The following is a 19,255-nucleotide window of genomic DNA, read 5'->3' as shown; positions in this document are numbered from 1 at the left end:
CCCCCTCGTCCTGTCACTCCATGCCCTAGTAAAAAGTCCTTCCCCAGCTCTCCTGTAGGCCCCCTGTAGGTACCGGAAGGCCGCAATAAGATCTCCCCGGAGCCTTCTCTTCTGCAGGCTGAACAGCCCCAACTCTCTCAGCCTCTCCTCATAGGAGAGGAGCTCCAGCCCTTGGATCGTCCTCGTGGCTCTCCTCTGGACACGCTCCAGCAGGTCCATGTCTTTCTTATATTGAGGACTTTCTTATATTGAGGATGCAGTATTGCAGGTGGGGTCTCACGAGAGTGGAGTAGAGGGACAGAATCACCTCCCTTGACCTGCTGGTCACACTTCTTTTGATGCAGCCCAGGATAGGGTTGGCCTTCTGGGCTGCGATTGCACATTGTTTCAATATTGAAAATGCAAAGTATCTGAGCATGTTATTTCTTGAAGGTACTTCAAAAATCCCCGCGGTAGTGGTAGCCCAGGATAAATAAACAGAGCAGAAATGGAGATCGCAGCCTTTGAATTTTTGGAATAATTTTGCAGGGGACATGCCTTCATTTCTGTGAATAATTATGCAGGCTTTTTCAGAAGCAATTTTAAGTTGCAAAGGTTAAGCCTAGTTATATATCAAAAATAAGTTCTTTGGGGAAAAATATAATCGATAAGACAGTTCTTGTTTAAATGATACATTTTGTTTGGATAGGCCATCTCTTTGCCAAGAGGCAGGAATGTTAGGTAGAGAGTTCTTGGTTCAGTTACATGTCAGGAAAAAAACACGGCATTACTTCCAGATTCTGGAGTTTACTTGAGTAAAAAGAAAATCTGGTATTTCGGAAGCCTATAAAGAACAATACGGATTAAAGTGATTTTTCTGTAGTAAAATTGACATAATCTAGGCAAATGAAATGTTATTGAAGCAACCAAGGAAACCTGCTGCTGCTCTGGGGTCCTCTCTACTCCCCCAACCCTATTTAATTATTTACCTAATATTAAAATAGAGAAATAGTAACCAGACATGATTTATCTACGATTCAGTTAAGGAACTAACCACCAGACAACGTAGCGCTGTTGATAAGCAGGGTATTCCTGTCAAGAGAGAGATGAACTGTAGGCCTGGTCAGCAAACTGAGAAAACCACTTGGAACTGCCAAGATCAGAGGAGAAGTAGGTAAAAGGTAATTTTGGCAGGGGGAGATCGCGACCATCGACTCATTGGCCACATACCCAAATGGTACCACTTACTCAAAAGAGAACAATGGAAGAAGATAGAGTCTGTGCACTAATTTACATAGGAAGCGAAGAAATCTCAACCAATCATTAAAGAGAATAATAATATGTATTAATTGTTTGAATATGTAATAACCAGTGTATAAAAGTAGAGATTTTTGAAACCAAGGTGTGCTCCTGTTTGGGGATCAGCACCCCATTTCTGCACATTAAGAGAATAAACTTGGAAATACCTCTGCTCTGTGTGTTACGGGCTTGCACACCGGGTAAAGACCCCAGGTTTGGGACAATTTGAATATAAAAGCAAAAAACCCCCAAACATCTCAATCAACAGTTCTTTTACTCAATCAATTTCTTTTACTTACTGGTAGAAGAGAACAGTGTGTTCTTTAGTAGTTTATAGTATTGCATGGTATGGGAAATAACGTGCTGGTATGATGCCATATGCAACGCATACATGCTACAAACTCAAATCACGATAGGCAGAAGTCCTGGACAAGTTTTCAGGTCGTATTTATTTTTCTTTGTTCATTGTTTTAGAAGTTGTTGCTCAGATAAAGCATAATTTTGCAATCCAAGCATGCACAATACATTAAGAAACTATTTTTCAGAAAGGCTGACGGTGCTATTTTATGTGATGATCAGCAGTGTAGTGCATGTAACTTCATAGTTTAGTAACAATGTTCAAAACTACTTGTTTTTTATTGAGTCAAGTAAGGGAATTTGTCTTGTAGAATCAAAGTTACTGACATATTCTAAATGATTTTCAAAATAAAGTCCTTCAACTGTTCAGAGAGAAGACACTCTAAAGAAAAAACCCCTCAACCTCACACAAAGTAAGGAAGAATTCGTGGCTGCTGTAATTCTTCCAGCGCAGTGTGCCACACTCACACTTGCTCAGAGTCACTTTAAGCACAGCTGATTTATTCTTGCAGAATTTGTGTGCAAAAAGCAGAAAAGCTGTGTCTTTCCTGCTCCTCAGGTGGGATTTCACAGTCTGCCTGCCAGTTCAATAGAAGTGACGTTCATTCCTCAGGTTGGCTTCCCCTTCCTCCCCGAGGTTTATTTGCATTACTTTTGTTTTCTTAATCTCTGGACAGAGAGGTACAGTGCGCTCATATTCACTAAAATGGTCATTTGTTTAAAAGTCCCTGAAAGCTGGAAGTGTTGTAAAAAGTTATTTCAGGTTTCTTAGCAACAATGCCCGTAGCAACTTAGTAAGCAATGAGAATTCGTCACCAACATAACGGGCTGGAAACATACTTCCACCTTGAACAGGTAACTGCTGCATCAGAGACTGTCAAAGAGCGGTGGAGAGATAAAGCAGAGCGCAGAGACCTCTTTAAACTATCTTTGTAGCCACTGCTCTTCCTGCCCTTTGCTCAAGGTCAAGGGAGCCTACCATTTCATTATTATTGCTGTTGGTTGTTATGAAACCTATAATAAAAATATTTTTTTTCCCTCTTCGTCTTCCTTTTCTAAATTCAATGCAATTCCCTGAACTAGAGCAGAAAATTAACCAAGAGCTGTGTCTAGTGGAAGCTTTACAACATTGTGTGATCCTCACGGCTTTGGTTTGGCCCACGTACACGTAATGATGCTTCACGCTTTTCGCAGTTGTTATCTTCCTCTGTGAAGATTGTGGAATAAATAAAGTCGCTGTAATTCATCAGTATAGAAATATTTTCCTCTCACCAGTGGAGGGGAGGGAATAAAAATCCCACACTAGAAAGAATCATGAGTGTGAATGCTTTGTGATATGGCTGGATCGGTCTTCAGTACGTGGGTTCTACTCTTTGACTGATGTGTTCTGCTGTGTGAAGGAGTGCGTTAACACATCACGAAACATTGGAACATGGAGAAAGACAATGACCAAAATGACAGGAAATAAGGAAATTCCCTAGCAAGTGCAAACCTATGGCGGTGGTGCTGCGAGCACTTGAAAGTCAATATGCGTGAAACCTCACGTTTAGGACAGAAAAGGTTCTTTGAAGGGTGAGCAACTTAGGGATCTATATTCAATTGGAAGGTGCAAAAAAGAGGGAATTGCGTCCTATAAATCAGCGGTTGCTGGGCAGTTGTGCTGACTGCCACCCACCAGCGTAAATTGCCAGCAGGAGCCGAGGAGGCTGCGGTGATTTACAGGTTATTATTCGCAGGCTCAGGATACACCAGTCTCTGCAAACTAACAAAGCAAAGTGAACGGACAGTGTGATGGCAGGAGAAATTTAGTATTGACAAATGAGTGGCAAAGCACTTGGAAAAACATCATTTGAACCACCTGAATTAACTGTAACTGCTCAGGAAGAGGACCTGCCTGACCCCACTTTGGGGGACAATAAAACACCCAGTGGTAGGGACAGAGGCAAACAAAAACAACACGTGGAAGGGGAAAAATGCTCTGCAGTTCCTTTAATAAGGCTGTTTCATAACCTCTGAAAAGATGCTTGGAAGTATTACTGCTTGATTGAAAACGAAAAGCCTCCACATATTCCTCTGACATCTGTTATTGGCCATTTATACTTTTAATTATTAAATACACTACCTGACAGACTTTGCAGGTAGATGATGTGGTTTAGTCAAGGGAGCTTTCACCAACCAAGGGAAGAGTACACCATCACAACCAATTATTTATTACTATTGTTTAAGAGGAAAATCGTCCTGTTGTGATTAATACAACCGTTTTCTTGTTCTCTTGACCGAGTCACCTTTCTCCCTTACCAAGTCCACAAGGAAAAAACCGTGCAGCACTTTATTTCCTTGGACGCGCTTCTAGTTTATGGCAACAGAAATCAGGTGCATTGTAAAAAAGAAATAAATTAGCCATTGTTAAGTGAACCCGAATTAAATTGTACATACTTGACATTCATAGTTAATTAGTTATATCCAGCATAAACCGTGAAATAAATATATTTCATCTCAGTGCTTTAACAAATATGGTAGGAAAAAGATTTTAAAAAGCCGCTAGAACTGGGAGGGGGACTCAACAAGTGACAACAAACTCATTCAGCAGAAGCCAACCGTATCCTGGGTTGCCAGCTGTATCCTGGGCTGCATCAAAAGAAGTGTGGCCAGCAGGTCAAGGGAGGTGATTCTGTCCCTCTACTCCGCTCTTGTGAGACCCCACCTGCAATACTGCATCCATCTCTGGAGTCCTCAACATAAGAAAGACATGGACCTGCTGGAGCGTGTCCAGAGGAGAGCCACGAGGATGATCCGAGGGCTGGAGCACCTCTCCTATGAGGAGAGGCTGAGGGAGTTGGGGCTGTTCAGCCTGCAGAAGAGAAGGCTCCGGGGAGATCTTATTGCGGCCTTCCAGTACCTACAGGGGGCCTACAGGAGAGCTGGGGAAGGACTTTTTACTAGGTCATGTAGTGACAGGACGAGGGGGAATGGCTATAAAGTGGAAGAGGGCAGGTTTAGATTAAACATTAGGAAGAAGTTTTTCACTTTGAGGGTGGTGAGGCACTGGCACAGGTTGCCCAGAGAGGTTGTTGAGGCCCCATCCCTGGAGGTGTTCAAGGCCAGGCTGGAGGTGGCCTTGGGCAACCTGGTCTAGTGGGAGGTGTCCCTTCCCATGGCAGGGGGGGTGGAACTCGGTGATCTTCAAGCTCCTTTCCAACCTAAACCATTCTATGATTCTATGATTCTGTGATTCTAAGTCATCCGAGTTCGCTAATGAACTACTCCCTTTCCCATCTCATCTGGGTTTATTCAATTTTAGGGCACACCAGATGACAGCAACTGTCACTGCTCTATTAATGCCTTAGAGCTTCAGTTAACATCAGGGCTTTGGGAAGGCAGTGACAGACCACCTCCCTGCCCCCTCCAAAAGCCCCAGATCCCCAGAAGTGAAGGGTCTGCGCCCCGGAGGACACTCTGGAGCCTTATTTCAGTTTGTCCTGTGGTTGTGTTCTGCTTCTGTCCTGGCCTTTCCTTTACAGGAGCGCCTTTCGCCCCTCAGACCAGGTGCTGTCGCTGACACCTGCGTCCCTTACGTTACACTGCTACGTCCATCTCCTGGTGCAAAAGACATCTGAAATTGCAAGTGTGCTCAACATTGCCCTCGAGAGAACTACTCGTATTTGCGATATTTATCATTATGATGACTCCCAATTAGTTTGGGTGTGCTAATACCCTGAGCAAGGTGAAATGCGGGTAGCGCTTTTAAATTTCATACAGATGGTTCCAAATTAGTTCAGGGTGGTGGGGTTGTCCTGTGATTAGGAGTAATTGGTGGCACTGCCATCTGCCCACACTGGAGCTCTTCACTGGGAAGAATAGCAGTGCACTGATTTGATTTATTACTGTGCAAGAATACCTGCATTCCTTCCCTTTTTCTTTCAGTCTGGATTAATTTTTTAGTTTTACTGGAGTCAACGTACTAATGCAGTGTAAGTGATGTGACTTACACTGAGCACTTGAAATTCAATACTTTTGAATCCTAATGCACGCAGTACATTGGAGTACAATGAAATCAAGACTTACCTGCCTGGTTGTATAAAATTGCCTGGTTGTTTCCGTCAAGTTTTCGTTTTAAGTCTCACAAACGGCCAGTCCCCCATTGTGAATATCTTCACCCACATCGTTACAAACCAGTTTTAAGCTGCAGCTCTTGCAACATTTCCCCGGTGCATGAGTTCTGGGCACACCAGGGGCATCCTGGCTGTGAAGGTGGGGAAAAAGAAGAGGAGCAGTGCTCCATCCACCACGATCCGTCCACCACGCTCACGGGGGGCGCTGGGTACCAGAGGGATGGGCTCTCAGAGGGCACGAAGCCCTGCCCGGAGCAGAGCTAGGAAACTAGGACCTGTCTGCAGAGTGTGACCTGCTAGAGGAGCAAGACTGGGTGATCTGCGAAGCCAATGGCATTTGGTAAAACAGCTGGAGAAGGCATTGCTGTCTGTTCACAGGGAAATGGAGACAGAGGGGCAGCCAGACATCTGGGAGGGGTGGGCGAGGGGCCCTGATGCCAACTACAGAGACCTGAAGGACTGCTGAAGGTGGAGATGTGTGCTGGGATCGTTACCTGTGTCTCTGAGCTTGGTGCAGATGGGAAATAGGAGGCTAGAGGTGGTGTCTGCAATAGTAATAGAATCATAGAATAGTTTGGGTTGGAAGGCACCTTTAAAGACCATCTAGTCCAACCTCCCCTGCAATGAGCAGGGACATCTTCAACTAGATCAGGTGTTACCTGTGTCTCTGAGCTTGGTGCAGATGGGAAATAGGAGGCTAGAGGTGGTGTCTGCAATAGTAATAGAATCATAGAATAGTTTGGGTTGGAAGGCACCTTTAAAGACCATCTAGTCCAACCTCCCCTGCAATGAGCAGGGACATCTTCAACTAGATCAGGTTGCTCAGAGCCCCGTCCATCCTGGCCTTGGAAGAACTGTGGCAAAGAGGTGAGCAGAAAGCTTAGCCTGCTTTAAGCAGCGTTGCTGGGCTGGAAGCCAGGGCAGCGGGTGGGCATGGTGTTCCCAAATAGCTGGTGGCACCACTGTGGAGGTGAGGAACCCCCTCGCCAGATGGGGAGGGAATACAGTATGTCCTGGATGGAAGGGCAAACCTGCCCTTGAAAACACAGATTGACAGGGAAACAGAGACAGGTTTGCCCAGGAGGAGGACCTGAAGAGCAGAGAGTTGGTTACACCAGTCCTGCCTAAAGAGGGAGGTCTGACCAGCTGAGGGTTTGCACAGCACTTACCGACAGCTCGCCATTGACTGTGGGGCTCTGTCAACAATAAGATCCTATAAAGAAGCTCTCAAACTTCCAAACGCTTCTTTCTCAAGCCAGCTCAGCCTTGAAATTGCTAAGACCTATGCCAGCATCAAGCTGCGAAGCCGTAAATAAGCTTGTTTATTACTAGCCTTATGGTTAATAATTACTGCAGTTTGGGCAAACAGCAGTAGTAGGACCCTCTAACAAGTTCTGCCTGGGCTTGTGTTGAAGCTCTGCCAGTTCCCCGTATGGATACTAATAAAGCTCGTGAGTTATTTTGGTTGTCTCATTCCTTCAAACATTTATTGATTTAAACCATTTTGGTCTCAGTCACAGCAGACGCTGGGGAGCTGATGGTAAATCATACCATCTCTGGTACTTGAGTTGGCTGTAAATTTACCATATCTGGTAGACTTGAGCTGGCTATAAATTCTTGCAGTGCTCCTGGAAGTGCTGCGGAAAAGCCTGCGTGTGTTGTGCTGCCTTATGTCTGCAGCCGTGCGGGCAGTCAGAGCGCCTTTCAGTGCCTATTTCTCATTGAGCCTTAGCGTGGTGGAGCCCCTTCCAAGCATTATGGTTCTCCTGTCCCATCCCCTTAAAAAAAAACCCAAACAAACCCTACATGAACAAATAGGGTAGGTCAAGAGCAACATCAAACGCAGCTTCAATCTCCTCTCCGTCAGAATTCCGCTGCGGAGCAGCTCTGCTGCGTGTTGGCTTTCTGAAAGACTCTGTTCCCACTATGATTTACGCCATCTTGCCTTCGGTAATGTAAAAATAAATCTCAGCTCTATGAGATGAGATCTTACCTCCAAATGAATAAATTTCCCACCTCCAAAGAGTGAAGTGAGAACAGGTGCTCGGATATGCAAACGTATAAATCTGCTGGCTTAAAATTAAGTGCGCAGGTGGATTGCGACAATCTTTTCCACCACGCTTCTCGTTACAAAGTGAGGCTGTATGTTATTAAGCAGTCAACATCCTAAATGAAATAAAAATTTCCTGTTTTCAGCCTGAAAGGCAATTATTTCACGTGCAGCTGGCAAGAGAAAACTAGTAGTGACAAAACCTCTTGCTTAAGAATATTTTTATAAATTATATTAAATTTTTATAAAATGTTTTTGTTCTTCATAAGATGAATAAAACACTTGAACTCTTTTGAGCACTGAAAAGTTTTATTTTAAAAGGTATTTTGTTCTTTTCTTGCAAGACAGAGGAACTATGAAGTGTCTCCGTATTCCTCCTTCTGCCTCCGTAATTTTGGGTGAACTGGTAGTTTATCCTGGGAAATCCCATTCAACCAATCCAACGTCGTTACTTTGAGGTTTGTCTTTTTTCATGTCAATGTGAAAATGTGGTTGCTGTCCGAAGGTAAGTCTACGTCGCTGCCGAAGGTGCGATTTCCAGCACCAGGAGACATTTCTGTTCCAACAGTAATTTAGCCAGCTCGAGCAGCAATAACTTTAGGGTGACAAAAGCACAGAAGGATGACTTCTACAAAACCAGTGGTGATCTCAGATACTTGGATGGCAGCATTTCACTGTCCTTCCCTCCCCTGCTTGATTCACAGAATCGTAGAATCGTTTTGGTTGGAAGAGACCTTTGAGATCATTGAGTCCAACCATCAACCCAGCACTGCCAAGTCCACCACTAAACCATGTCCCTCAGCACCACATTTCCCGTCTTTTAAGTATCTCCAGGGATGGTGACTCCACCACTTCCCTGGGCAGCCTGTTCTAATGCTTGACAACCCTTTCAGTGAAGAAATTTTTCCTAATATCTAATCTAAACCTCCTCTGGTGCAACTTGAGGCCATTTCCTCTTGTCCTATCACTTGTTACTTGGGAGAAGAGACCGACCCCCACCTCGCTACAACCTCCTTTCAGGTAGCTGTAGAGAGTGATAAGGTCTCCCCTCAGACTCCTGTTCTCCAGACTAAACAACCCCAGTTCCCTCAGCCGCTCCTCATCAGACTTGTCCTCCAGACCCCTCACCAGCTCCGTTGCCCTTCTCTGGACATGCTCCAACACCTCAATGCCTTTCTTCTACTGAGGGGCCCAAAACTGAACTCAGCACTGGAGGTGGGGCCCCACCAGTGCTGAGTACAAGGGACAATCACTTCCCTAGTCCTGCTGGCCACACTGTTTCTGATACAAGCCAGGATGCTACTGGCTGCCTTGGCCAGCTGGGCACACTGCTGGCTCATACTCAGCCGGCTGTCGACCAGCACCCCCAGGTCCTTTTCTGCCTTTAAATACAGTGCCTTCTGCTAAACCTGCAATAAAGTGTTAGAAATATACTTACTTTTCCCCATTATAGAAAATGTCTCAGCTCAACAACGTAGAGTGGGTGTAGTCTCTTTCTGGTTGCTGATTGTGAAATATTTTGGGGGTTTGATTTTTTTGGGTCTAGGTTTTAACTAGTCTGTCGGTCACTGTGAATATTTAGTACTTCCTAAGACCTAAGTTAGGAATAAAGCAGCGTTAACCATTCACAAGTAACACCAAATCAAAATTTGGTGGTTGAAAATGCGTTTTCCGTGAAAGACAAGAAATTTCTACAGCCTGTCCTGGGCAATATTATAATATCAAGTAAAGGCACAAATCTACTTCTGGTCCCATTCTCCTATACTGGATTTGGGTGTTCCCAGTAAAGACTCCCTCAGCCTCAGTCTCCATCCAAGCACCGGCAGCCAGCCCTGCGAGGGACAGCCCGAAGCTTCTCAGCACTGCCAAATTGGCCTTTAATCTTCTGCAAATGGGGACTGTGAGCGGGAGCTGCCATCCAAAACGTGTCCGAGGGGAGGGTCAGCTAATGGGTTGCATTTGGACTTCAGCATGCTGCGTCCGTGCCTGCTCTTTGTAGCTAAGCAGCAAACAGGGCTTGGGGCTGTCACTGCCCCTTTGGACTTCAGCAAACTTTGAACTCTCAATTTCAGGTGATACTCGAAGGGAGAAATCCATACCCTGGGGAGGGAGTAGCCTCTCCTTTAGCCTAAGTGGGTCTATCAATGAGGAGACGATGAATATTGTTCCTCGGTGCTCAGCGCTCACGTCTCTGCACCCTGTGTGACTTTCTCTGGTCCACCGTGGCCGTAACGGTGTCACCTCCTGCCCCTGTGTACCGAGACCACACGTGTCTATAAATGACCACAGCCATGAACTGTGTCACAGCTCATATATCTGCGATTGTCTTTCTCTTCTTCAGTGAGTCCTTCAAAAATGTTCATTTTTTTTTTTTTGGTGGGACGTCTGCCTATACATAGGGAACATCTCCGTGTTGACTTTGTGCAACAGCCACAGCCTTTGAGCGACTCAGCTGGGGATGCTGTCACCCTAAGAAATACTGCTCAGCAGCCAGATTGTATGCCACGAACCGTTTCTTCAGGGAATCCATCTTAAACTCATTTTAAGCTAACACAGGCAGAGCCGTATATTACAGAAAGGGGCAGCTAACCCTTTAGATCTGCTAAGTGTGATTGAAACACATTATTCACTTGCTCACTACCTGGACAGTTTTGTCCAAGAACACAATCGTTGGGGGGGGTGTGGGTGTGGTGTTAAAAACCTCGCTATGCAGGTGGCCATGGAGCAACGTTAATGATCCAAAGGTTTCTTTGCCCTGACTTCAAACCAGAGCCAGCTGCCAGAGGGAAAAGCACAGAAAATTGTCTGTTCCGGGGTACGCTCAGGTCTTTTTCAAGTGAAACAAATTTTGCCTTAGGACACTAAAGCATTAACTATATTGGCAGCGTCAGTACAAACCTGAGTATTGATTCTTTGTCAATAAAGTGTTTTGTTCTTGATGATAAGGCCATGCGATATATCTTGTGTCCAGTAGGTCGAGGGAGGTCATTCTCCCCCTCTACTCGGCACTGGTGAGGCCACAACTGGAATACTGTGTCCAGTTTTGGGCTCCACAGTTCAAGAGGGACAGGGAACTGCTGGAGCGAGTCCAGCGAAGGGCAACCAAGATGATTGAGGGATTGGAGCATCTCCCTTATGAGGAAAGGCTGAGAGAGCTGGGACTCTTTAGCCTGGAGAAAAGAAGGCTGAGGGGAGACCTGATTATGGCATACAAGTACCTAAAGGGTGGGTTGAAGGAGGATGGAGCCAGACTCTTTTCAGTGGTTCCCAGTGACAGGACGAGGGGCAATGGGCGCAAGTTGGAACATAGGAAGTTCCGTTCCGACACACGGAAAAACTTCTTTACAGTTGGGGTGACAGAGCAGTGGCACAGGCTGCCCAGGGAGGGGGGGGAGTCCCCTTCTCTGGAGATTTTCAAGACCCGCCTGGATGCAGTCATGAGTGATGTGCTCTGGGCAGTCCTGCTTTAGCAGGGGAGTTGGACTAGATGATCTCTAGAGGTCCCTTCCAACTCTGAAAATTCTGTGATTCTGTGAAATCCTGTGATCTTCTCTGTATCCACACGCTGTGAAGCTCACTGCCTCTCGGCATGAGCAAGCCCTTGGGGAAGGCAGGCGCCGTGCATAAGGGTCTGTTCATTTGTTAAATGAGCGCCACAACATTAACTAAAGCCTCACTGGGGTGGGAGGTTGTAAGGAGGGAGGATCAAATGAGGTGTTCGTCAGAGGGCTGTAGATACCCTGTGTAGTCTAATATAACCAACATAATGGAAATGAGAGAGAGAAGCCTCCTGGTATCAAAATGCTGGTCAAAGTTCTCTGTACCAAGAACTCTCCCTTCCCATATACTTCAAAACCTGTCCTAATCCTAATTCAGTGGAAGTATTTTTGGTTATTTTGTTGGGGTTTTTTGACCAGCCCAGGTTTCCTCTAGACTGAAGAAGATGCTTGCTAGTGGGTACCGTTTCAGATGACAAGTGCAGCTGAGAAAAGCTTCTGGTGGACAGCAAAGTTCCCAGCACAGCAGAGGGACAAGAGTGTGGCGTGGGTAACATTGTTGTGGTGTGGGAGGATCCTGCCCCTTCCCTTCCCTTCTTCCCTTCCCTTCCCTTCCCTTCCCTTCCCTCCCCTTCCCTTCCCTCCCCTTCCCTCCCCTTCCCTCCCCTTCCCCATTCCCCTTCCCCATTTTCCCCCTTCCCCGCCTTTCCCCTCCTTTTTTTCCCCCTTTACCCCTTTGTTCCCTTCCAATTTTGGTTCGGTTCAGAGACTTCAAAACAACGGCTAACTATGGGGAGGAGGGGAGAAGGTGGTTAAATATTTTTAATTTGAGGACAGTTGTGAGTGTTGCTCTTCCTGCAATGCCTTTCCCACCCCTTGCCCGCTCCACTGTCAAGCAGAACTTGCTCTTGGAGCGAGCCATCCTCTCTCCTTGGGCATTCGCAACAGTTCACGACCCAAAAAGCATCCCCTTTTCCTGCTTCTCTGCCGGGAGTTGCTTCTGCCTTAGTTTAGCGCTAAGGCGGCTTCAAGCCTAATATCACCCAAACAGGAGAAAGCCTCACGTCCTCGTGACGTGGCTCTTTGTCTTTCAGTCTTGGTATCAATGAAGCAATCTCTCTGCTAAAAAATGGAAACACTAATTATTTTCCTTTTGAAAATAAAGATCTGTTATGTGCCGGGTATTAGATTTGTCACATTACCACACATTGATGCTATAAACCGGAAGAAAAAATAAAATACCCCAACCACCCAACTGCCCAGCTGATAAAGCCAAACCTCCTGATAAAATCAGGCTTGTTCTGCACAGAATGAACAGAAATGGGATTGTTACGTTGTGGGGTGAAATAATATGGTATGACTCCAAAAAATAAATGCCTGGAAAGAAAAATAGAAGGGATTTTTAGATAAAAATCGCATTAATAACAGTTTCCCTGTGCAGGAAAAAAAAAAAAAAAAGAAGATTTTGTGTTTGAGTGTGATATTGCAGGAGCAGATACCGCTGATCCGCTCATTCATTTTGGCAGAGCTCTCTGGAAAGGACTGCTGGCGGGATGAACGCAGATTGTCAGCATTCACGAAAGGACCTTGGCGCTGTGTCACTGGGGAACAGTACGGGAAGGACAGGGATGCCAGCTTGATGGTAGGGATGCCACCCGGCCGCGTCAATGCCGTGCTCCGCAGGCACGAGATCTCTACGTTCGTTTGCAAACACGAACGCCTGCGCAGGCAGGTGGAAATTTCGGAAGGTCGTTTCGCGAATGGTTCTGTAGAAATGTGGAGCGTTGGAAAAGCTTAAGCCAACAACAGCATCACGGTAGAGCTCTGGAGAACCTCCTCTACCCCACCGAACTGAGTTTTGTGGGATATTGTACTCGTGCGTAAAGTGTTTGTGCTGTTTGCTTTTTAGGAAAGGAGAATACAACTCGGGTGACTTGCCTCAGCGAGGACCAGGGGCCGTCGAGTGTTATCAATAGTTAATAAGCAGAGGGATGCTCATACCTTTACTGCAAAAGGCAAAGGAAGAACCTGGTAAATTAGGATGGGGCTTTTCTAGATAGGTTTGCCCGTGAGCAGAATTAAGACAAGACCTTTGGTAAGTCCCAAGGGTGGGGATGCGGCAGTCAGGATTTTACTTAAATGTCTTTTTTTTTTGTTTGTTTCTTGTGTGCAATATCTTCTAGTGTTCGCTCAGTGGGAAAGACATAAGGTTCATATTTGTGTGTTTATAAAATGGTAGAGTTTCTTAAAGGTTTTTCCCATACAGGGCGCTTCATGTTGTCCTGCTGCCTTCAAGGGATTACCATCAGTTCCTAGTAAGGGTGATGAAATCTTGTGAAGTTTTATGATTCTGCTTCTTTGGATTTGACCAATCCTTCAGAATAATTTGTTCAAATGGGTGCAATAGTGAGCTATCGCAAAGACTTCAGAGAAGTTGAAACAAGTCAAAAATATACATTATTTTTTTTTTAAAGCAACGGCTACTTTTCACTCTGACTGATCACTTGAATTTCCAAGGAGGGGCAAAGCTCCATGAAATGGAGGGGAAAAATCTCAATGCCCACGAGCTCTGTGGGACTCCCACACAGGAGACTTCTTGCAAGTCAGGGGACTGATTATAATGAAAGCCCGAGCCTGCCTTCAGTCCTTCTGTTCTTTAATCTTCAAGAAAAGCAATCTCTGTGTGTGTGGCCCTTCTCCGATGACTCCCTATGTGTTTTATAAATGCTCAGTGGAAAGTATAGCTCAGCTGAAGCGGCGCTGGGGATAAGGAGGTGGGCGGCAGCAGAAGCAGCACGTCTCCTTGCCATTACCGGTGCCCATCACCCTGGAAAGCTCGCTCCTCTTCCCATAGCCGGACTGCCATTTATATGTCTCCCATCGCAATCATCCCGAAAGCAGCAAACCTGTATCTTGTTCTTAATTATTCAAATAGCCCTTCTCAAGAAATGTTTACATTCGTAATAACACTCTGAACTTCCCGCGGCGGGAAGCGACGCAGAACTCCCGAGCGCTGCTCTGGGGTCGCCTGCGGAGAGGCTGTCTCGGACCATCACTTTAGAAATTAGATACCATCATATGACATTGCCTTTTAGCAATCTTGGGAAGCTCTTCCAGTGCTGGTAGCAATCATCTCCACGGGGATGGGGGGGCGGGGGGGGGGAAGTGCTCTAACCTCTGATAAATATATCTCTTGAGAGAAGCAGAAATAATCTTGTGAAAGGTATTAGCGGGCTTCTGAGGGAAGGAGCTTTGGTGAACGCGCCTGTCGTTTTCACCTTTCCAGCTGACGGGATGTGAAAATGGGGAGATTAAAGAGGAGGAGAGCTTCTGAGAGGGGGCAAAGCAGAACAAAAGAGAGCCCCAAAGCACTGTGTTCGCCTTTGTGTGAGAGGCCTCCTCTGTATGGATTCAGGGAGAAAGTGAGAAGTGAAATGGTTCCTTGGAAGACCTGCGGCCCCGTGAACCAGGTGTAGTGGAGATGGCTGCTTCTCTCTAACGGCGAGCGCTGTCTTGCCGTACCTGCCCATCACCCTGCCTTGAGGAAGACGCCTTTCCTCAGTGAGATGAATGTCAACCTTCCGCTGACATGGTGGTGGGTGGACACCTGGAAGATGTCCGTGGTGGAGCGACCAAACAAGCTACCCTTAGTCAGAGGGACTTCTTTTGGGGCTCTGTTATTTGACAGATCATTTAGGGCTATGTTACAATCATAACGGCTGAAAATTGTGATCGTATTTAGCCTGGAAGAACCTCCCCTGTCCAGGGCTGCTTCTCCTTTGCTATCTGTATGCAGGAACACGCCAATTACTGCTGCTTTTCCATATGGGATTAGCAACGTGTCTTCTGACTCCGCACTGCTATGAGGTGTTTCATTACAGCCTTTCGATAGTAAATACACCTTAAAATTGCACCAACTTAAATTTCAGGACTTTATTGATTTACTAGACCCAATTTCATACGCGAGCAGGTTGGATTTTGTTGGGAGGCAGAGCACGTTTCTCTGTGGTGTGCCAGATTGGGCAGGTATGCGGGATAAAACGCATGCACGACGTTACATTGTGAGTCTTTTGCTTCTTTCTAAGCAGTGGAGGGATTAGATGGGGAGAAGCAGGGGGCTGTTCCTTGGGTTTCTAACATGACGTACACCGAGCTCTGGATGTGCCCTTTCCGTCAAGTCCGTGTGACCCGGGCATTGGGCTGTGAGCATACGGTTCATAAAAGCTCTGTTCATAAAATCTGTGTCCTTACGTGCTCGTTGACTCCTTGTGTGACCACGGGCACCTCCGTTCCCTTCTTTTCCCTGTCCTCTTTTACCTATCTTCCCTATTCAGCTGCAAATTCCTGGCGTGGCAGCAGCCACGCTGCAGCGTATCCGCTACCATGGGCTTTCTGGCTTGACTGAGTGCATACTCCAGGCATTTTACATAGCGATATAAATTGTTATTGCCAATAATGATATTACCATATTTATCCCAAGGCAAAGAAGGGAAACATAAATTCTCTCTGGCAATGTTTATCATCCAAAAGTACGCGTACAGCAATATCCCATGTAAATTTTCTAAATGTGCCATCATCATTATAGCAACAGTGATGCTTCTCACAGCCAACACAAATAATATCAGCGTTTTTAATGCAGTCAAGTATGGGTGAAATACTGTATTAGTGTTTTATGTGTTTATACGCACAACTTTTTGCCAGTAAGAAAGTGATATTACTTTAAATAATTGAAATACAGGTTATACCTCATATCAAATATGGGGAACTGCATCAATTGAAATACTTAGCAAAAATGCCTTTGTAGCTTGGTGTGTCTTCTATTTTGAACTCCAGCAGAGAGCAGCGACTTTTTAATGTAATTGTTATATGGTAGATTAGAAATGGGTTTTGTGCTTTTTTGCTGGATCAGTAATTCAGCAAGCGGAAGGCAGCTGGCTCCTCTTCAACAAAACCATTTCTACCGTGGTCCTAAAACAGATGATTCGCCCTGTAGCTCGTGCGGGAGGACGTGCAAGATCTCAGTGTGCTGCCTTTAACCGGCGACATTAGATCTGTTAGCGAGACATCGCGAAGCAGAAAAGGAGACACTTGAAATTAAAAGCAGTTTCAGGTCTTCTTCACTCCTCTTTCTTTTCCAGCGTGGTATGATTTATCTCCATGCCAGTTTTTTTTTTTTTTAATTTTATTTTGAGGAGAAGCAGTGGCCACTAGAGGGAGAATAGGTTATGCGTTTGTTTTTGCACATGCATACTTTTTATTCACGTTAACTACATCTTCTATATGCGGTTACTGACACATCAGACCTGTCTTTCTTGTTCTGATTTGTGTGATCCTAATCTAGTTTTATCTCACTGCAGAAACACAATGAAGTAAGAATGACAAGCTGTAGTTCTATTAAAATACTTTGCTTGGCTCGATTTGAGTGTAAATTGCAGCGAGCATTGCCTAATGCCCTTTGCGGATATTACTAACAAAGAAATAATGTTGCAAGTCGAAAGGTTAATTAATAATGAAGGAGTAATTTCTTATTAGTAAGGGTTATTTCTAAAAGGAACTAAGACCAGGTAACGCAGGCAACTTGGAAGAAAAGCATCTATCTATTGGTGTTTAGCTTCTTGCTAAATTCTCCCCAAAATGCTTTTTAAATATTCGCCACTCCCCAAATTTATTTATTATTTTTTTTTTTCCTCGGGTGGGCTGTTCAATGAACTTATTTGAACATCTCTTCTGCTCATGGACAGTATATTTTGCATCAGTGAATGAAGAGAGGCATCTAAAGCCACCTGCTAAGGGCTGCATTTGGGAGTGTGTTTCGCGGGAGTGCGTGCCCGTACAGGGATGCCCTCTTCCTGGAGGCTGCTCTGCAGCTGGAGCAACACTGGTGGTGATTTTGGAGGGCCCACCAACCTCTACCCATCCTTTCAAAAGAGGCCAAGAAGTCCTGCAGTTCTCACTCCTTACTCAGGCAAAACCAGCCTTTGAAGCCAACGATGAAGCTTGTTTTATCTTGTGGACTGCAAAAGTGAAATCAGTTCAACAGATCTCTCCAGGGGGTGGGCAGGAACTGCAGGGATGGATGTGAGCAGTGGGCTTCTCGTGATGTTCCCCTGACGGGCTGAATCCTCCCTTGTCCACCCTGTGTGGAAACACAGCTTGTATTCATCAGCCGGTGATTCTCCTTGCACCGATGCTTCCCACGGGCCCCTTTCTTCAGCAGCAGCCCGTCGGCCCTCCCCGGCCCCAGGCAGCCATCTCTCACCGTACCCGGGCTTCTGTTTTTTCCTTGCCTTCTCTTTTGCCCCTTGAAACTCTCAGCGGGACTCGCGCGCTGGCACGCTGGGCGGTAGGACTTGGCTTGCTCGCCTGATTAGAAAGAAGGTTGTATTTATTTTCATGAGCGGCTATCAGTAAAATGGCTTTCCAGACTGCCTAAATATTCCATTCCAGTCAAGAGGAATCTGTAGATCCTTTGAAGATGTGTGTGCTGCCTTTCAAGTACCTCCTAAAATAGTTTTCTTATGGATATTACCATATTCATCAGCTCAGACCTACGCCGTCTCTTTCCCCGGGGATTACAGATAAAGCCTTATCTTATTAAGAAGGCTGACCCCTACTCCAGTCTATTTTTCTGCTGATCCTAATCTTAACATTAAATACAACAAGATTTCATGTAGAAGCAGCGTATTAGGACGTAAATGTGCTCTATGCTAACTCAGAGTAATCTCTTTATTTCTCTCCAAATTTGGCTTATCCAAATCCTCCAAGTGTTTTCTCAGGGAACCTTATTCCAAGAATATATTTGTCTGCTTTTCCCTGTAGATATTGATCAAATTGCACTGAAGTCAGTACAAGATTTCTCAACGATTTTCGGTGTTTTACTTTCAGCTTTGCATCAATTTTTATTTTCCCAGGTTGTTCTTATTTTATTCGGAGCTTGGCTGTAACACTAACCTTCATTCCCATTGGAAATCCAGGAACAGCTAAAGATCAGGGAACAAATCGAGCGTAAAATGCACGCAGCGATACTTTTTGTGTCTACAACCTTCTTTCCAGTGTCAGGTCTCAAGCAGTCATTCATTACCAGTTACCCTAAACGCACAGTATAAATTGCTCACTAACTCCCACCCTGAACCTCTCTAGGCAAAGGAAAAGGGACTTTATGCCACGAGAAGAAACAGAAACAACATTGGAGATAGAGAAAGAAAGCTTAATTATTGTGCCTTTCCTGTATGCCGCCAACCAAACCTTCTCTGGCCTCCAAGAAAGCACCTCACGCGTTTTAATTTCTTTCAGGCAACTCATGGCCTCCGCCTGCAGCCTGATGTCCCCCATGGTGGTTACCTGAAGGACACCTTCCTGCCTTAAGCCTAGATACCCTGGCAGCAACCATAGCTGAGCTCCTGGGCTTAACATGCCGGAGAGATGCCCTTCACAGCCTTTATCTCTCGCTTGGTGCGGATGTCGGCACCAGCATCATCTGTTCGGCAACTCTGGATGCAGGGTGAAGAAGCAGTTCTTGCTGCTGAACTCTTTGGTCCCTCCAGCGCTGTGGGTTGTGGAGGGGCGGCGTGGTTGGGGGCGCGAGATGGCAACAGGTAGGTGCTCAGTCTGGTGTCTCACTGGAAAGTCTGGAAGAGACTTCTCGGGAAGAGACTTTGCAGCCCCAAACCTCCTCCATCTTTAATGCTAATAAAGGGGAGAAAAAGGGTCTCGGAGTGAGGAGCAAGGGGGAACACACTGTGTTTTAAAAAGCCGGGAGTAAATGGCCGTGCCGTACGCAAGGGGTTTCCTTGGCCTCATGGGTAAAACTACACGGGCACAGCCAAGAACTTGGCCCTGGCCTGGCCTCGAAATATATGGCTGTTCTTGATCCTGACTAGTGACATGTTGATGTGTTGTGTAAGTCCCAGGGTGCTGCCGGGAGAACATCTCCAAACACGGCACTGCGATAATTCATTAAA

General features: G+C 45.7%; 1 protein-coding gene across 1 annotated transcript in view; it reads right to left on the bottom strand.

Moving 5' to 3' along the window:
* SNRPB2 (small nuclear ribonucleoprotein polypeptide B) overlaps positions 1 to 18,626 on the bottom strand; it is a 27,790-nt gene extending 9,164 nt beyond the window's left edge. The window contains exons 1-3 of the mRNA XM_009881424.1: positions 18,569 to 18,626; positions 17,559 to 17,657; positions 12,794 to 13,060 (exon numbers count right to left, since the gene is read on the bottom strand). Of these exons, the coding sequence (XP_009879726.1) occupies positions 12,794 to 13,060; positions 17,559 to 17,657; positions 18,569 to 18,626 (424 nt within the window). The remainder of the gene's footprint in view (positions 1 to 12,793; positions 13,061 to 17,558; positions 17,658 to 18,568) is intronic.
* Between the last annotated feature and the right edge of the window lie 629 nt (positions 18,627 to 19,255).

Source organism: Charadrius vociferus, unplaced genomic scaffold (genome assembly GCF_000708025.1).
Source record: "Charadrius vociferus isolate BGI_N301 unplaced genomic scaffold, ASM70802v2 scaffold583, whole genome shotgun sequence".
Classification (NCBI taxonomy): Eukaryota; Metazoa; Chordata; class Aves; order Charadriiformes; family Charadriidae; genus Charadrius; species Charadrius vociferus.
This window is presented reverse-complemented; position numbering and strand designations above follow the sequence as displayed.